At 39.5% G+C, this 18,324-nt stretch overlaps 1 protein-coding gene across 1 annotated transcript in view; it reads left to right on the top strand.

The window, feature by feature from the left end:
* The window catches only part of NSMCE2 (NSE2 (MMS21) homolog, SMC5-SMC6 complex SUMO ligase), a 126,351-nt gene extending 109,095 nt beyond the window's left edge, over nucleotides 1-17,256 (top strand). Inside the window, 3 exon segments of the mRNA XM_054292955.1 lie at nucleotides 13,159-13,244; nucleotides 13,575-13,681; nucleotides 16,841-17,256. Coding sequence (XP_054148930.1) covers nucleotides 13,159-13,244; nucleotides 13,575-13,681; nucleotides 16,841-16,961 — 314 coding nt within the window. The 3' untranslated portion in view covers nucleotides 16,962-17,256.
* The last annotated feature ends 1,068 nt before the right edge of the window (nucleotides 17,257-18,324 follow it).

Genomic DNA, 18,324 nt, shown 5'->3' with positions numbered 1-18,324 from the left:
AGAAAGACATTTTTCTTCTTTTGACAGAAATCTGGGAATAATGTACCCAGCAGCTCTTCTTTTATGAAATCTCCAGCCATCAGCATGAGCCATACTTTCCATTTCTATCCACCGAGTAGCTTTCTGTCTGAGGAAAACTGAGCAAAATTTAATGGCTTTTATTAGTTAGATTCCCAGCAAATGCAGAGTCACTTGTGATCACAGAGAGCATATTAAGATTAGAGAGTTAAGGAAATGTCCTGCTCCTCCTTTTGAAGAGCTCTTCTGGCAGATCAACCTCTATAGTCTTTTGCAGAAAAGTAGGCTGAAGCTTTCGGTGGAAAAAATAAGAACAGAAATACTAAGCGGTTATTCTGTCCTTGACGAAATAATTCCACATGTAGGATTTAGCTAAATGTGCTGGACTAAAAGGAGCTGTTCCAAACTTGGCTTGTTTTCTACCTTTGCAATAATTTTATATATTTTATTGTTCTTGAGGTGGCTGCAGTAGTTCTCCAGCAAAGTCTTGTCAGGGAAGGTGCTTAGAGACCTATGGATGATGCCAAAGCCAGGGAAAATATGGACAATCTAGATGTTCCAGAATGCACTTGTGGACTGCTGCAGTGCATCTTAGGTGTTCCACAGGATCAGCAGGAGAGGTACTGAAGCAACCACATATACATGCAAAGTAAATAGTTTGCTCTGCCACTGCATTAGCAAGGAAACCACTTCAAACAACTCTCTCTACCTGGGGAAAAATGTAGTAATAATAAGCAATAGCAGAAGTCTCCACTCCTTGCCCCAGAGGTTGTCTACTAATCCTTAGGAGCCTTTGCACTCTGCAGGCTTCCTTTTTCGAGCCTCATTTGTCACTGCAAAAATATTTGTATGGGTCACAGGCATACTGCAATTAAAAAAAAATATTAGAGAAAAAATGTTCACCAGTGAATCCTTTTATATATGTAAACAACAAACAAGGTATGGTCTCTGAGGAAAACAAAAACTTGTTAAAGAAGCTAGAAATCCTTCCTGCTTGTGAGTTGCTGGAAGCCCATTGTGCTGATGCTTCTGAAAGGGAACTAAATGCACTTGTGAGGGTTTTCTTTTCTTTCATTTCAAAAGCATTCTCTGGTTTGAGATCTCCCCATAGCTAATTAAAACAAGAACACAAGGCAACATTAGTTATGCACCAGAGTGGGAGTCAGAAGATGTGAGTTCAGTTCCCAGCCCTGCCACTGACTTCCTGGGTGACCTTGGGTAAGCCTCTTGATGTTGATTTTCAAAAGACCTCTGGGGCCAAATTTTCATATTGAAGTTTGGTTTTCAAAGGAGCTCAGTATCTAGTGATTTCCATGATGGTGATTATGGCCAGAATTTCAAGCAAGCTCAGCAAGAAATAGGCTGAGCTCATTTGAAAATCAGGCTCGTAATCTTTTTCTGCCTCAGTTTCCCATCTCTGACAGTGCTGGTGAAATATTTCCCTTGTCTGTCCTGATTGTTTAGACTGTAGCTCTGCAATGCCAGAATTGTCTTTTCATGAATGTATATAGTGTCTTGTACAATCTTGTTTAATCTCTATTATGGTTTTTAGGCATTGCTGTAATGATTATTACACCAGTGTTCTGTTTTAGCAAAGAAAGAAACTGTAATCAGAAGAAAGCCTAATTATTGTGTTGCTTCTTGGATCTGGGTGAAGATCTATACTGATTTCTTTAGTTTACCTGGGAGGCTGTCATGTGGAAAGCACCAAAAGCTGTATTTAAGATCAGAATATGTGGGTGAGCTGACTTCTCTCGCCCCAGCAGGGACAGTTCATCTATCAGAGCAGCCAGTTAGGTCGGTTTGGCGTGTTTTGATTTGTCAATAAACCTATTGACTGTCTCCTACTACCTTGTTATCCTTTAGCTGCTTACAGTCCAATTGTTCAATAATTTGCTGAAGAAAATTTTCAGGCACTGAGTGGTGTGAATTTCCATACACCTTCCTGCCTCTCTGGTTAATAATATGATTCTGTTTGTAGTTCCTACCGCACCAGCTCTGGTTGCACTTTTCCCACACTGCTTTCATGCTCTTGCAACATCTCAGAGCAACATAACATTCTCTGTTGGCAAAGGCATAGAGTGCTTCTTCACTTCATAAGTGCTGTTTGCTTCCTGGGACCCACTACAACCCATTCCTGAAATTCCAGATCAGCATTGTCAGTGATAATCGAGCTCCTGGTTTCAAGCTCTGTGCTGTACAAGCCAGAGGCCAAATGTAGTAACCCAGGAATGTGTGATTGCAAAGACTGTCACTTCCCAAGGAACTCTGCTTACTGCTAAATGACTGCCCTTTCCACATACCTGTGGGTGTCACTAATACGGTGACTCTTCCCTGCTACGTTTGTCATATATGGGCGGCCAGCACCTCAAGCAGCTGAAAGTTTGGAAGTGATCATTTCCTATGTTTACAAAAACAGCATGCACTTGCTGCTGTTTTCCAGATTCCCCTGTACTCCCCGGCTAGAAATAGTTATTATTCAAGTATGTGCCCTCTGAAGAGTCCTTTTGATACTTTATATTTTCCTTTACATGAAATGGGATGCTGTACCTTGATTAGCTCTGCAATGAAAAATCTAGCAGGACACCTCTAGGAAGTGTATGATCTTGGCTGTTTTTCAGTAAAAGCTGAGTGTGTTTTGTCATGGGGAGAGCTTAACTGTGCCATTTGTCTGTGACTAGAATTTTCTATTGTTCCATTTTTTAAAGAAGAGACTCCCTTTTTGGTCCTTACTAAAAGTGCCTTTCATTTTCTTGATCTAAAAAATAATCTTCTAAATTGTGTTACATGTTCTAGTGTTGGCATGCATGCCATGCCAAGGTGGTATTTGATTTCAAAGAACTGTTATCTGCCAGGACTGGTATCTGTAAATAATATCTTGGAATCAGGGAAATACTATATATGGTTTGGGTTTAAGAGACCTTTAGAGATCATCTAGTTCTAACCCCTCTCCCATGGACATAGTCTGCAAAATCAGGCTGCTCAAAGACCTGTCCAACATTTTCAGGCATGGGGCGTTCACAGCTTCTTCTGTTCCAGTGTGTCACCACACTCCAGTAAAGAATCTGTCCTCTTGCAGTTTAAAAGCTCTGTTCCTTGTCCTGTTGCTGCAGGCCCTGGTAAAAGTCTCTCTCCAACTTCTGATCCCCCTGAATATATTAATTTAGTCCTTAAAAGTTTCCCATTCCTTCCAGTTACTGAACCCAGCTCCCCCATATTATTACTAGCTCTATCCAAATGTATAGAAAAGGGGGAATTTTAAACTACCTTTACAAACCAGAAGGTGCCAGTAACACTGAGCTAACCTAAATTCTGGGTTGTAAGGCTACAGCCTGCTTGATTGCTGATGTGAAAGAAGCACTGACAAAAAGGTGATTCCTTGGAGTAGCTCTTTTGTATTCAGTTTTGGTCTGCTTCTGTAATTAGTGCAGTTTGATTGTTTAATTTATATTAAACTGTTTATTTTGAGAGATAAACCCTCAATCTTCCTCAGCATCATGTAAGGATTGTATGTGTTTCTGCAAGGGCTGAAGTGCCAACCAAACAGTGCAAGAAAAATTAACAGTTCTTAAGAGGTAAACTATAATGTTATTCCATTCTGGTAATAAGACTAAAATAATGAGTGTAATGTTAACTCCTTTGCTAGAAAGATGAAGACTGTGCAGGATGCCCTGTGATTTAGCTGTGTGCTTGTTATCCCTATTACAAAGCACCAATGACACTGCAACTGCTGTCCCATCAATTCATCATTAGATTCCCTTGTTCTGCTTGTCCTGCTCTGCCATTCTTGTTTCTGCTGCTGTGTGCATCTGTGCTGGGACTGTTCAGGTCCTTTCTCTGTCTCAATTCACTCCTCTATTAAAGCTGATCTGGAGAAGAAAGTGTAGGCACAGAGGGACCTTGAGGCTTTAAAAGACTGTGCCTAGTGTTGGACCTTAGTTAGGCCCCTCTCAGTCATCCCAGCATGTTTGCCGCAAAGCACAGGCATTTCCAGATTGTTCTGTTATCTGCACCATGCAGAATGTCAAGGTGAAGTCAGAAGTGCACGTTTTGTGATATAAATGACAGTGATAGAATGATAAGAGTTTTCTGATGCATGTAGCATTAAAGAAGGTGCACTCTGCCAGTTAAACTCCTTGGCACATGAGAATCTGCAGAAAGGGATTTAAAATAAATATCAATCAGACTTAAAATTAACTACTAATTACCATCAGAAGCTACTAGGCTTCTGCAGTTATAATCCATGAGTATTTATAGCTCAGGGCTCTAGCATTAGACTTTTTTCTACTGACTGCCACTCAAGAAGCCTAATCTTACATCACAGGACAGGTTGAGAAAAATCATCTCAAACCAATGCCAACATCATGTTTGGCTGCACAAGGCCACCATGACATTGTTTTGGAGGATGCTCTATATACTGGGATTAGGAATATTTTTTTTTCTTTTAGGGAACATTTTCCTGAGGGTTTTTACAGTGAAGATTTGCTAATGCAGAATATCTTCATACACATGCAGGCAATATGTCACCCTGCTTTAATCTATGAAACCATGCAGTTTTATATGGAGCAATGGCCAATTGCTGTAAGTCCCTCTTAAAACCCCCCTAAACAACACCTCAGTTTTATTTTTTATTTTGTTTTGATATGAATTATTATTTTTTCTTTGTTTTCATGTAGCTTAGCAAAGATGTATTATTTTATAAATATGACTTACTAGAAAATTATCATGTGTTCTCCAGTGCAAGTGTTGATGTTCTTAGAATAAACAACCAGATATTGTGCAATTACTAGAACATACTGGATTTTTTCTGTGTTTTTTGCTTTTAGTGTGGAACTGATGCATTCACTAAGAATGTATTTGGAAATCATGTGTAGCCTTAGTTACTCAGGGGTAAGACAGTGTGGTCTAATGGGAAAGGCAATGGTGTAACACACAGGGTGCTGGTGGTTCTGGATGTACTCCTGCCCTGTGCCTCAGTTTTCCACCAATGAAATGGTCACAATCGTATAAATGACCTCTTTCTGGAGTGCTTTGTGTTCAAGAGGAGCTTTGTGTTCAAGGGTGTTAGTACTTCTACAAATGATTTGTTGCTTAAGAAAAATTCCTCTTCTGAGGAGATTGTCAGGACTATGGGCTGGTAAGCAAGGCAGGAGCAGAGCAGGAGATGCAGCCCCAGGCAAGTACCCAGCCAGTGTCTGAAGCAGTGCCAGGCTATCACAGAGGTGTTCCAGGCAGTGCAAAGCTGCAGAATTCAGAACAACTGGAATGGTGAAATTTATATGCAAAATACAGAAAAAAAATATTTCCATTAAAAAACTTGGGAAATTAACACAACTTCTCTTTTTATACATCCTAATAATAAAGCACAAAATGTTATGTAGATATATGTAGTGCTTCACTGCACATTGAATAAAACCAAGTAAACTCATTCTGAATGTAGGTAAGAATTTTACAAAGCATGTAAAGTATTGAAATGCATCACTAAGAAGAAAGTTGCAAATGCTGTCTTCATTAAGACTAATTTTAAAATAAAATATAGCACCTAAAAATTTCTTTCAAGTGCTTCAACATTTATGGGGTGGAAAAAAGGATATTTTGTTCCCACCATTTTGTTTTCACATTTTCTTATTTGTACTCATGTCTTTATTCAAGAACAGTATTTTACATCAGTCTTCTGGTAAAGCGAAGCACATCTGTTCTCCCCTCCTTTCTTTGGGTGAAAGGGGTGGTGGAGCTGGTTTCCTGTATTATAAATCTGCCCATCCTCAAAGGTGACAGGTTGCTCTTTCCTGTGCTTTCCCTGCAGTTTCAGAGCTGCTGAGCCTGTGTCATTCTTGCCAATCACAAAATCAACAGTCTTCAGGGATTAGAGCTTCATCCCTCTCATGGTATAGTTTATAGATATTCCTACCTGTGCCCCCAACACGTGACAAACTCCATGTGTCTGTATTCACAGCTCTCCTGGCACCAGGGCACATTACTCTAAGGTGTTTTCAGAGAGCTGTTTAGAATAGGAAAACAGGGAAATCTTTGTCAAAAAGTCTTGTGAGGAGAATGTGAAGAGAGAGATTGAAATGGCAATCTGAGGGATAATTTTCTAGAGGTATGATCATTTGGTGTAGCTGGGGGGTTTTCTGCCCCCTGGTTCCATAGCAGCCTGTTGGATGGACTGCAGGGACACTGCTACCTGGTCTGCTTGCCCCATCACTGCTCTTTGTGTTTTCTGTCTGTTATCCTGGAACAGTTCTATTCAGGAGCATATTCTAGCAGAATGTTCCACCTGAAAAGCCCTACCAGTTCACCTTTTTAGAAGTAGATGTCTACAGGAACACACAAATGACATACTGAAATGGGCAAAGGGACTCCCAGCCACAGGGGTTACAAGATACACTATGTTACCTTTTGTTGACAGTTGTCATAGGTGTGATTTCAGCTTGTACAGAACACTTGCAATGGACTGTTCTGAGAAAATATGAGTTAAATTTACAGAGTAGGCCATCCATGGACTGCTAGGGACTTCTGCAAAAATGGATGAGCCTCTCCTCTGCTGTTGATACCAACAGCTGTCCTCTCACTACTCGAGCCCAGGATTAACAGTGCCTTCCTCAAGTCCAGTGTGGAAGTGGATTAGGCTAAACAGCCAAAAGGCACTCCTAGTGCAGAATAGGAGTATCCACACACTGAGTTAGTGCCAAGAAATTAATGCATTCTGTATTCACACCCTCGCTTATTTTGCAACAACTTCCCTGTGTAGGCAAGCCCTACATGTTCATGTCATTTGATGGTTAGCATTGCATCAGTGACATTCCAGATTCTGACCACAATGTTAGTAATGGAAAGTGGTTCATCTTCTAATGAAATGGTAGGCTTTTTTTTCCTGGTTGCATCTTTTGCAACTTTTTCTTTCATGTGCCTGGAGTGAATTTCTTCATTTTTTAAATGTGTGTGATATTCTTCTCATCTCTGATACACGAAATTATGCTCTCTAAGCATGGCAATTGCCTTTATAAATTAAACTGCATTAAGCAGTGATTGCTCAGCCTTTTTTCTTTTGAAGAGCAAGAGAAAGCCCAAGTAATAAAAATGTTCTTTACATATATTTACAATTTAGTAGTTTGTGTCTGAAATATTTTTTTCCTCATAAGATATTCCAGTTTTCATGTTTCGCTCATACTGTGGCATCCTTTGTACTTGTGCTCCATTGTCCCATGCCTGTCTTGCGTTCATGTAGACCTAGAGTTTCCTGGTTATTTAAGCAGTGTTTATCAGTTTGGTTTATTTTCAGCAAGTCTCTGGTACTTAACCTGCTTCTAAAGTTTACATGTCATCGTGGGCGATGGTAGTTAAGATGGAAAAATAGGACCACCTTAGGTTTTCCAGAAACAGTAGCTCCTCTGAGCTTACTGATGAGCCTTCATGACATCTTTTTAGGTAATCTTCATCTCCCCCAGTAGCTTTTTCAGGCTGAGTCCCAGCAGCAGAAATGAGGAAACTGCAGTTTAAAATGTCATCCGAGGACTTTGAAGTGTGGATTTCTCATGGTTTTTTGCAATAACAGAAGGAGCAAGAAAGCTGCACTCTGTTTGCCTACCAAATTGTTTGAGTTGTGTGGTTTATAATCAAAGATCTCCTTTCTGTTCTACAGACAGAGTTCCCACTCAATTTCAATAGGAACAGTCTGAATTTCCCAAAATATAAAGGCAAAGTTGGTCTCTTCTCACTTTGATTAGTGTGTGAGTTGGAGATTTCACAGGGTTTTCTGGAGTTCTTGTTGTTTTTTCTTTCCCTAGGATTTGTAGTTGCATTTTATTATTAATATATTAAACAGTAAATTGTATCTAGCTGCAAGTGTCTTTAAATCTCCTTCACATACATTATTTCTGTAACATACATTATTTCTGTAACATACATTATTTCTGTATATAGTTGTCCAATAACATTTCCATCAAATCACAGTTTCTCTTCTTTTGAAGGCCATTCTGGAAAACTGGCATCAAGCAGCTCTACCCAGCTGGGTAAAATGGGAACAGTATTTCCATTTAGAATGGTGTATTTTATAAGACCTGTAACTTAGTGGGACAAAGTACTGTAAAATATACAAGTGCTCTGAATTTGATGGCATTAAAGGAGTTTTTAGAGGATTGATATTTAGTGCAAGACATGATCCTTTCCTTCTTCACTATTATGTAAAGGAACTAAAAATTTGCTAATACATTAATCTAATTTGTATTTCATACTCCAGGAAAATAAGAATGGCTTATATTTACAGGATTGTCATTTTATTTTGGATGGACCAAATGCACCTCTGTGTGCTTTTTACACAAGTATCTGTCAAACAGGGCACATACAAAGCACTTGGCAGTAAATTACCAGCAAGTTGCTTGGCCTAGGCAGGAGCAAGTAAATTTGCAATTGCAATCTGGAGCAACATGTTAGAGGCCACCTTCCTTAGATCAACTTTGTATTGCAACACCAGCAAGTAATCAAATTGTAATGTACTTCAATGCAAAGCCTAGTTTGGCTTGGTTGGCAAGTTAAACTATCACATGCCTCTAGCAAAAAGCACAAAGCCTTTGAACTGTTTGACTGCAGCTGTAGCGCTCACACCTTATTTTCCCTCTTAAAAATCAAATTAAACTGTAACCTGCAGCCTCTGCAGTAATTTTCAAGGAAAATTAAACTGCTGCTAACCTTTCTAGCAAAGATAACTGTCTCTAATCAAGCTGAAAGGTCCAGGACGAAATTCCCCTCTCCAAGTTTAGACAAAGTCATTGAAGGAAAACTCCAGGGCTTATTAAGTATGAAGATATTACCTCTGACTCAGGAAGTCCTTGGCCACAAATTGCTAGAGACTGGAGATTTTGCCAGGAAGCTATTACTCTCTGCTTCCCCTCTTCTTTCACTCCTACAGCATTTACTGCAGATCCATCCCTAGGGAGGGACACTGGACAGTTCTGGTCAGCTTCTCTGGACTGAAGGCTAACCCAAATTCAGAGCAGTGATGGGCATGCTGACCCACTTTCAATCATTATCTGCTGTTCTCAGCAGTGTCAGGTCCTTCCTTTAGACTTGGCCTTGGCCTTTCCTCAGCCCAGATGTCTTCTGACTCCTGGAGCACAACTCGTGGATGTGACAACGTCCTTCACCTCCCCCACCTTTCATTATTTTCTGTGCCCTGCTGGCAGGAACACTTGGCATCTGACTTGTCCTCATAACATTCATGTTTTTCTTGGAGCTCTCAGAGATAGGATTTTTCCCAGCCTGGATGAGTTGCTGTTATTTCTATGGAGTCAGCAGTACAATAGACCCTCTTGGGAGCCAGGACCTTGTCTGTCTGGTGGCTCAGGCTTACAAAGACTCAATCCCACATGCTTAACATTACCCTTTGATTCTCAGGATTAGCGTCTGACTGTGGCAGGTGAGAAGGCAGAACAGCCCAGCACAAAAGGAAATAAATCAATTGAGTTTACATTGCAACATGTACTCACTGAGAACCAGGTTAGAGAAACAGAAATTGGGGAGAGGGCATTGCTGACACTGGGAGCAGTGAGCAGGCAGCAGTCTCTTGGTCATAGAAATAACAATGACAGTGGAGAGGATTTTTCCTCTCATGTTTTTTTAACATGTGTATTATCTATGTTTAGTATAATTCACAATCCAGCAGTTAATAACTCTGCACTATGGTTTTCCTGTTTTTAAAAGTTGGCTTAAATGTTCTGAGTCTCTCTCAGCAGAGTATGTAAAAGCTGAGCAAAGGCACGTTAGTCACAATATTATCAAGAGATGAAAGTGATAGAGATATAAATTAATACCAGCTTTTAATTAAAATTGAATAAGTAAAAAAACCGTTGGCAGTTGCAAAATTCATTATGATGTGTTACCAAAAATAGATACCTTTATAAGAATGCAGTTTTATTACAACAGCTGTAAACATCATTGCTGAGATAGCAAGATAGAAAATGTGTTACTAATACTTATAACATGTTTCAGTTGGCTGGAATGGAAAACTAGAAACTGTTAAGGCACTTAATATGTGATCTTTCAGACTACCAAAATAGATGTATGCACTTCTGTTACTTAAGGCAACATCTGAATTTTGGGAACAATAACTTAGTGTTTTCTGCATCTGGTTTTAATTTGCAAGGAAAACTCAATTTTATAAAAATATAACCTGACTTAGCTGAAGTATGTATGATCCAGTGTTTTTATTTCTTTCTGTAGAATAGTCAGACTTGCAATTTAGATCCTCGAAATTTTCATACATTTAATTTGGTTAAAAAAAGTCCCTTTGACCTTAATGAAAACATCTTTCAATGTGAGGCTACAGATGTAGATCTGCAGTTTAGAGCATCTTTCTGACCAGCTTAGGATGTGTGTGTCTCGTGTAATATCTGCAAAATTTACTGTCACTGAAAAAAAGTGATTTTCCTTTCTTCTCCTGTAATGTAGAACATCAAGCAATAGCAACAAATCTGTGGGTGGTTTATCTGATTTATGGTAATTTGCTATTGACATGCTTGAGGTATTACTTGCATCATCCCAGTCTTGCATATTTGTTTTTAAAAATATTAGCTGCTTATGAAAAGGAAATATTTTAAATAATGATTCATTTGGGCTGTGATCACCTCTTGAAGCCAGGGCCCCACTCTGATAGGCTGTATACAAAATCTTTGCAAATGAAGTGCAACCTGAAGTGTTTAAGATAAGATTGCAGCAAGAGGACACTTTGATTTCAAGAAGATTAATATACCCCACCTACAAGGATTAGGTCTCAACTCATGAAATTTCAACCATTAAACATGAGGCATCTGAATCACCTCCAAAGCCAGTATGGGAAAAAGTTACCCCAGCCTGGGATAATTTGCTCTTTCCAAAGCTGCCACCTGCCAATAACTCCAATATTGCTTAGCCTTGCTGTCTTAGTGGGATTTCACCCATTGCTTGGTATTTCAAAAGCTTTATTTAAAAAAACCCTTTCTCCCAAAGTTGTGGAAAAATTGTGCTTTCTTCAAATACTATGTGCTTATGATAGAATAAGCCATCTACATGAGCAATTTAAGAATAATACATCAGAGAGTTTTTTTCTGAAAACAGATGACTAACACAAGTGCATTTCTGGTGTCCATACCATTGCAGCTTTGGTATTTATAGTTTAATTGTCCCCACTTTTTCCTTCTGATTTTCCTTCTTGTTTGCCTTTGTTAGGTGGTCAGTATCTGATGAAGGTATGTTTATATTCTTGGAGATTAAAGCCTTGAAATTATGATTGACATTGGACATTTGAGCTCCTTTTCCCCCTGTTGATTGCATGAGACCTTAGTAGCAGACACAGAAATATCCTTGGTGAATGCCTGAGTATCCTCATGATATTCACAGGAGTAGAATCATAAGATGGTTTGGGTTGGAAGGGACCTTAAAGGTCACCTTGTTCCAACCCCAATACCTGTGTTAGAGCTCTGGGGTCAGAGACATTCCTAAATGCTTGGAATATTTAAATGGAAAGAAAGGCAATCTCTATTAAGGAGGAAGGTCTGGAAATAGGGCCTGGCATACCAGGAGGTGCTGTGGTGGAGCAATGGCTGCAGCATCAATGCCAGGAGTCCCCAGCCAGGGCTGTGCTGGCTCCCAGGGCAGCGAGCTCTGCCCAGGCTGGATGTGAGAGGTTTGGTTGCTCCATGGGTGATGTCTGCTGGTATCACCCGGAAGGTGATGGTATCACACAGGCATGCAGCACTGACCATAAGTTAGGAAACACTGGTCCTTAATAGATGTGGCAGACTGAATACCAGGGAGGCAGAGATTGGCTGATAGTGTGCAACAGCAGCACAGGGAGCCCAGGCTGAGGCACTGCAGAAGGCAAATCATGAAGTAATTCTAAACTCTCTGTGTTCACTGGTGTTTCTCACTCCTCCCTTGGGGTGCAGCTCGTGCAGCTAGAAAGAAAAATGTTCTCCTTGTTTGGGACACCTTGAGGACTGCACCCCAGGGCTCTTCTCTGCCTCTGCAAAGGCATTGCAGAACTACCCCAAAGGAATGGAAAGCAATGGCAGGTGTTAAGTTTGCTGTTATTACCAGATAAGATTCAAAGATAAACAAATGCATTCAACTAAAAGCCTAGATTTGCAATAACAGAGGAGAGCTAGAAGATAAAACAACATGTATGTAATTAATTAAGGCTATACTTAGGTCTTTCTCTCTCTAAATATATATTTATTTATTTATTTATTTATTTATTTATTTATGTCTCATATGTCTCAGCTTTTGACTTTGGCTAACTAACTTTTGCATGAACAAAAATTGTTCATAGTTGGTGTGCCCCTGGGTGCACAGAGTTGCTTATATCTTGCTTTCCTCTTCTGGTAAAGGTGGAGACCTGCAGATCCTCCAGCTCTAGATGGATTTATTCTCATTTGTCTGCCCTTTATCCCCTGGCATTGGGCCACTGGGTGTTTTCTGGGAATTGTCAGAAATTTCATTCTGCTCCTCCTCTTTAAGCTTACTTCAATAACATTTCTGTTGACTGTGACACTTCTTGGCTTTTGTTTTTCACTAATTATAGTCTTATCAAAATACAACAGCATCACTTTATAAATGATGCATTATGGTACAGTACAAATTCCTTTTAAAGTATGTACAGTATGTACAGGCTATACAGGAAGCCCATTTATGACACTCAAATACAAACTGATATTGAGGGTAGGACTGCCAGATCTGCTCCACCTCATCTTTTGTTAGGTTCTGGGGACTCATCTGTGTGTAACTGGGTTTTGGGGAACTTGAATAGTGAATACCAAAGGTTTTGCATATCTTCAGGCCAGCCTGCTCTCCTTCCCAGCCTTTCTTTCTGGCATTGCCTGTAAATAGCCACACACACACAGACACACAGACACAGACACACACACATGCAAAGTGGTTACAATATAAAAATCCACATTTTCTAAAAGACATTCTAGTACAGTATTTTTTGCAGTGTCTTGTCCGTGGAGTGGTGCCGAAACATGCTGTGGTATTTTAGATATCACTGTGAGATAGTGCTTGGCAAATGTTGGATTTTATCAGCTTATTTTAAGTATTGGTAATCTACATTAAATAAGAAACAATTTTTTTCTCTTTTTCCCATTCTACTTTCTCATAAATCAGATCATAGTAATGACACCATTGAACAAATCGATGAAGATTTAGCTGTGACTCGGAGTCAGATGAACTTTATTTGTCCCATTACACAGGTATGTATCACTGCTACAGTAATTGACAGGGAAATAGTTATTTCATATTCTTCATTGGTTTGATTATTACATCTGCAGTACCTATTAAGCAACATTCTATATAACAACAATATTATAAATTTTAAGCATTTTCAGAAAAGAGTAATACTGCTTGGGAAGAAAACCCATGTAAGTGGGAATGTACTTTACCAAGCAGGATCTCATCCTGTAGTTTGACTGGAATGCCATGTATGAGTGGCAATCACACTTCTGCTGTTTCACAGAAAATCTCAGAAGCAGCATTTTCATGGGCATTAGCAGTTCCTTTAAATCAATCCTTACTGACTGTAGGTGACAATGAAGAGGCCAGTGAGGAACAAGGTTTGTGGACATATTTATGAAGAAGATGCCATTCTAGAAATGATCCAGACTCGGAAGCAGAAAAAGAAAAAAGTCCGGTAAGCTAAAAAGAATGTGTGGAAAGGCATTTGCTCTGCTGTGTAAGTGGAATTTTACTCCACTTGTTCTAGGAAATGTATTTGGATTGGAAAGGCTGCAGGAAGTAAAACTTCAGCATCTGCCCAAGTCACAGCCTCCTCATTAGTACTAGACACGTGAAGGTGCTTTTCTTTTTAATGAAAACTGTGTGTAAGGAAATATTCAGGAATTGTGTGGGGAAGTTACAGCTACTTGTAGCTGCACAACAGAAGTAAAGAGATTTCATATAGCCATGACCAACAGAGAGAGACCTCAGTTTCCTATTATTTAGTTGCTGATATGTTCCCACTGCTTATGTAGCAAGCCTTAAAGTAAATGAAAAAAAATTCCTCCATCCACCTTCTTTTGCAGTTATATTCCAATTCAGCTCAGAAATAGTAAAACAGCTGAATGTTAAAGTGAGAAATATTAATCCACAACATTTTAGACAGAATAGAATTTAAGAATGAGATCAGATAGTGCAGTGCAGTTCCTACCATGATGGAGTTAAATAATTCTTTCCTTATATCACCATAATAATCTGTCATTTTTTCACATGGAACATATTTTTTTGAATGAAAAGATGTAAGACAATAATTTTAAACCTCAAATTCTCCACAATAAATTTGAAAATTATAATGATTTTAAGGGAAAAAAAAATAAAAAATAGAAAAAGAAGAGGCTTGAACACGAATGCTTTTTGGAGCAAGTTGAGAGGACATATCATCTCATCATTGATTTCACCTTTGTTTTTACACCATTTATGCTAGAGCCTCCTGCTTTGGGGCTGATGACTTCATGGAAACTTACTAGTTCTGGACTTCTTAATAAATGTGCAGTTTGCTTAGGAAGGTCTGTTAGGGACCAGCAACCTGATTTCCCTGAAGATAATGCCACAGGCAGCTTATTTCCTCCATCTGTGGCTCTGGTATTTGTGTGAGGCTCTACGCAGTCCTCCATGAGGCTTACAAAGGTGGAGCTGGAGTTTTTATTCCATGCTCATTCCCTGTTACAGGAAAGCACTGCTATAAAACCAAGCATCAGTTGGGATGCCCAGCCACTATCTCAGTGTCAAGACAGCTTGAAGAACTAGATGGAAGCACCTTGCTTGTGTTACAAAATCTAGGGGAAAATCTGGAATGGGAGTAACTGGGAATAACAACAAAACCAGCAACATGGATGGACAGAGACTTGGCTGGAAAAATGAACAGGAATTGGGTAATAGCTCTCAAGTTGGAGGAAAGTAGTGTTCTGGAGGATAGGGAGAGGCTAAAAAGCATGTGCTCAACAGCCCAATGACAAGAATACTTTCTCTGATACTGAATTTAGGATGTTCGTATCTAAATATTTCTCTGTGTTGTTAAATCCATCAGAACAATGTCAATTTAGGAGGAATTGTTGTAGTGGATCAAAAGTTTCTGCTCTGCTGAAAAACAAATAGGCTCACATGACTGAATTTTATTTTACCTTTTAAGAAATGGAAGACTAGAGAAACTCTGGAGTTAAAAAAATCATATCAGGTGTACAACACCCAGCTTTAAAAGCTCCCTTATCCTCAAACCAAAATTATTTGTGCAGTCTGAACACTGGCAGTTCTTAATACTGAGCTTTTAGCTGGCAGCCTTACCATTTTTACAGCAGTTATTCCAGTGCTAGAAAAGCACACACAGAGCAATGCCACAGCTTCACTGTAATTAAATTAAGAAGGACTCCTTGGTTTTCTCTGCCCAGTCTGACCAACCTACGGTAATTTTAAACTTTCTCATGAAAATGCAGTTAAAACCCATCATCTGCTGTGGTGGGAAGACAGGCCAGCTATTGCAGCAAGTTCCCTGTTCAGTGTCCCAGTGTGATGGCCTGGCTGCTGGGCTGTGCCCCTGCCAGGGATATTCCTGTGGGATCAGGTGTCCTGGCAGAGCAGGGCAGGATCCTCGCTAGCCTGGCTCTGCAGTCGGAGCTTCTGCTCACTCTGCAGACACACAGTGGCTGTTTCCTCACAAGCACTTCCCAGCTGGAATCCACAGGATGCCTTCAGTGCCCTTGGCAGTGCAGTACTGCCTGCCAGCCCTCCAGCTGACGTACACACAGCCCGTGCTGACAGACCTGTCACACACTCCTTGAGGCAACTCTTACGTCTCTTGCTTTGCTCACTATTTTCCACTGCCTGGAAGGACATACTAATACTTTATGCTTACAGGAAATGTGGAAAGCTTTCTGAGCCCTTGTTATTCATTAATCTGGCAAGCTATTGCTGTATTAAGGTGATAAATGGGAAAACTGAGGCACAGAGCAATTAAATGACTGATCTATGACAAACACAGTAACCTGTGGACGAATCTGGAGTAAAAGTTATTTGAGTATTGAGTGTAAATAAGTTCAGCACCTCAGACAAACATTAGTCTAAGAGAGGAAAAATTTCAGGAAAAGTGCTACTTCTTACTATAGATACCACCTGGGTATGTTTGGGCTGCCACCAAAGGAAAATGACCTTTGGTCCCTGAATATCTTTTACCCTGCTGTCTTTATCTGGCTGTTTCAAGTAGTTGTAAGAAATTTTGTATTTGATTATCATCTAGAGGCTGTTAATTTGGTCCCATTTCTCCTTTCTGAGCTTTCACAGCTCATAAAAAGTCAGGTTGATTTTTACACCAACTAGATAGTACACTGATTCACCAGTCAGTCATGGCAAGACTCACTCCCTTTTGGTTCCCTAGAAAATAATTTCCCTACTTATCTGCCAGTAAAGATTATACTGCTCCACTGCAGTTTAGTGAGGTAAGCAGTATCTACCTGCAGTTTTTAGAGGACTGCAGAGAGAGAAAGCAACACGGAAAGGTGTCCATGCAGTGCTGATATCATTGCTGATGAAGGCAGCTTGTGTGCTTGCAGCAAGAGAGTGATTACAGGTGAAAGTCTCCATCTCTCACTGTGCACCTTCTTTCCTTCCTTCAGCTGCTGATTCTCACCAGTTGAGATAGATTTATTTTTTCCCACATAGAACTGGTGAAGAGGACAAGAGGTAACAAGGAACTGAGAGAAAGAATGAAAAAAAAAAAAAAAAAGCTAGCAGATGTTATGCAAAAGCCAATATCTGTCAAATACAATTCTTCTTAATGGAGTCTCTCTTTTCTTTTTAACAGATGCCCTAAAATGGGCTGTAGCCATGTTGATGTAAAAGGATCAGATCTTGTACCAGATGAAATACTTAAAAGACTGATTGACAGTCAGAAAAAACAAAGCTGGTCAAGCCTGGACACGTGAGCTGGATATGCTACTGCCACAAAGAAAATTTGTTATTAAAGGTCCTGTGAGATAAGTTGCTGATTCTAAATAGGTTGTATAACTGATTGTTATGTGTTAAGTGTTTCATTTATAGGTAAATCATTGTTAAATGCTTCATTTATAGCCGAAGTTGAAGGTCTCTGCTGTAACTGAAAGCATTTTTTGAAGTCAGGAATATAAGGAAGTCCAGTTAAACTTGTTTGGGTTTTTTCTACCTTCCTGAATTTCTAAAAGCTTGCATTTGGTAAATAAAGTATGTTTTGCAGCATTTAAACTTCCTTTTCAGTGTGCTAGTTTCTTCAGCAAATTAGAGATGCAGATCCTGCCAGCATGTATTAATGAGTGCTTTGCTCTTAGTTCTGTCACTGTCTCTGTAACTGCTGGGCATGATTGGAGTAGGGCACTGTGACCAAGGATTTTCAGTGCTTGGGACCATGCCCATGTTGTAACACAAACCTTGGAGATGAATTTGCAGAAAGTGTTGCACACTTATACCTTGTTTGTGGCCACAGAGAGCAACCACTCAGCTTTGAGGATTTGGCCTTGTTTTTTTATAATTTTGAACTCTCTGCCCTGACTTAGGCTTTTATTTCAATATTCAGAAGCATTTAATTCAGGCCTTTTTCATTTGGGAGTCCCAGAAGGCTTTACCTTAATGTTGTAGGCTAGAAGACTACAATTATTTACAGAAGTATTCCAATAACTAAATTTCAGATAGTACAAATATATTGTAACCATATGTCTTTGACTGAAAAACAGTTAAATCTTGTTATATAATCTTCAGATATCTATGTTTTTGGGCACAGATCCAGAAAAGAACTTAAACTTTGTGACACTATTTATTGCCTAAATTGATCTGAACACATCAGGCAGGTAAGGCATATATATACATGAATTAGAAATAGCCATAGGTAAAAGAAGCTGCCTTGGCAGTCAGATGACAATTATCTCTTGGCATATGTAAGCAGAAAATACAGATTTCTTTGAGCTTTGGGATCCTTAGTGGGCTAGATGTAATTTTTCTGAATTTACAATCTGACATTTAATGTAAAATGTAGCTGAGGTACCCATGTGCTAAGGTTTCCACTCTGGGTTACTGTTTGCTAACAGCTCTCCTTTCATAGAGGAGACCATTATTAACCCCAATTGCACTTAAGAGCACAAACCACTTCAAGCTGAAAATTGTTATTTTGTAATTGAAGAATATTAATCTGCAAGCTGATTTCATAGCTGAAAAAGAGAACTGAACCATTATTACTTGCACTGGGGTTTTGTGTTCAAAACACTTCATGGGAATTGGCTGGCTAATTTTCATTATGTGGTCTAACCCTGAAGTCCATCC

The sequence above is a fragment of the Melozone crissalis genome, unplaced genomic scaffold (assembly GCF_028551555.1).
Source record: "Melozone crissalis strain CALT ecotype California unplaced genomic scaffold, PUWL_Pcris_2 ptg000002l_1, whole genome shotgun sequence".
Classification (NCBI taxonomy): domain Eukaryota; kingdom Metazoa; phylum Chordata; class Aves; order Passeriformes; family Passerellidae; genus Melozone; species Melozone crissalis.
Note: the sequence above shows the minus strand (reverse complement) of the source record. Positions and strands in the feature narration are given on the sequence as shown.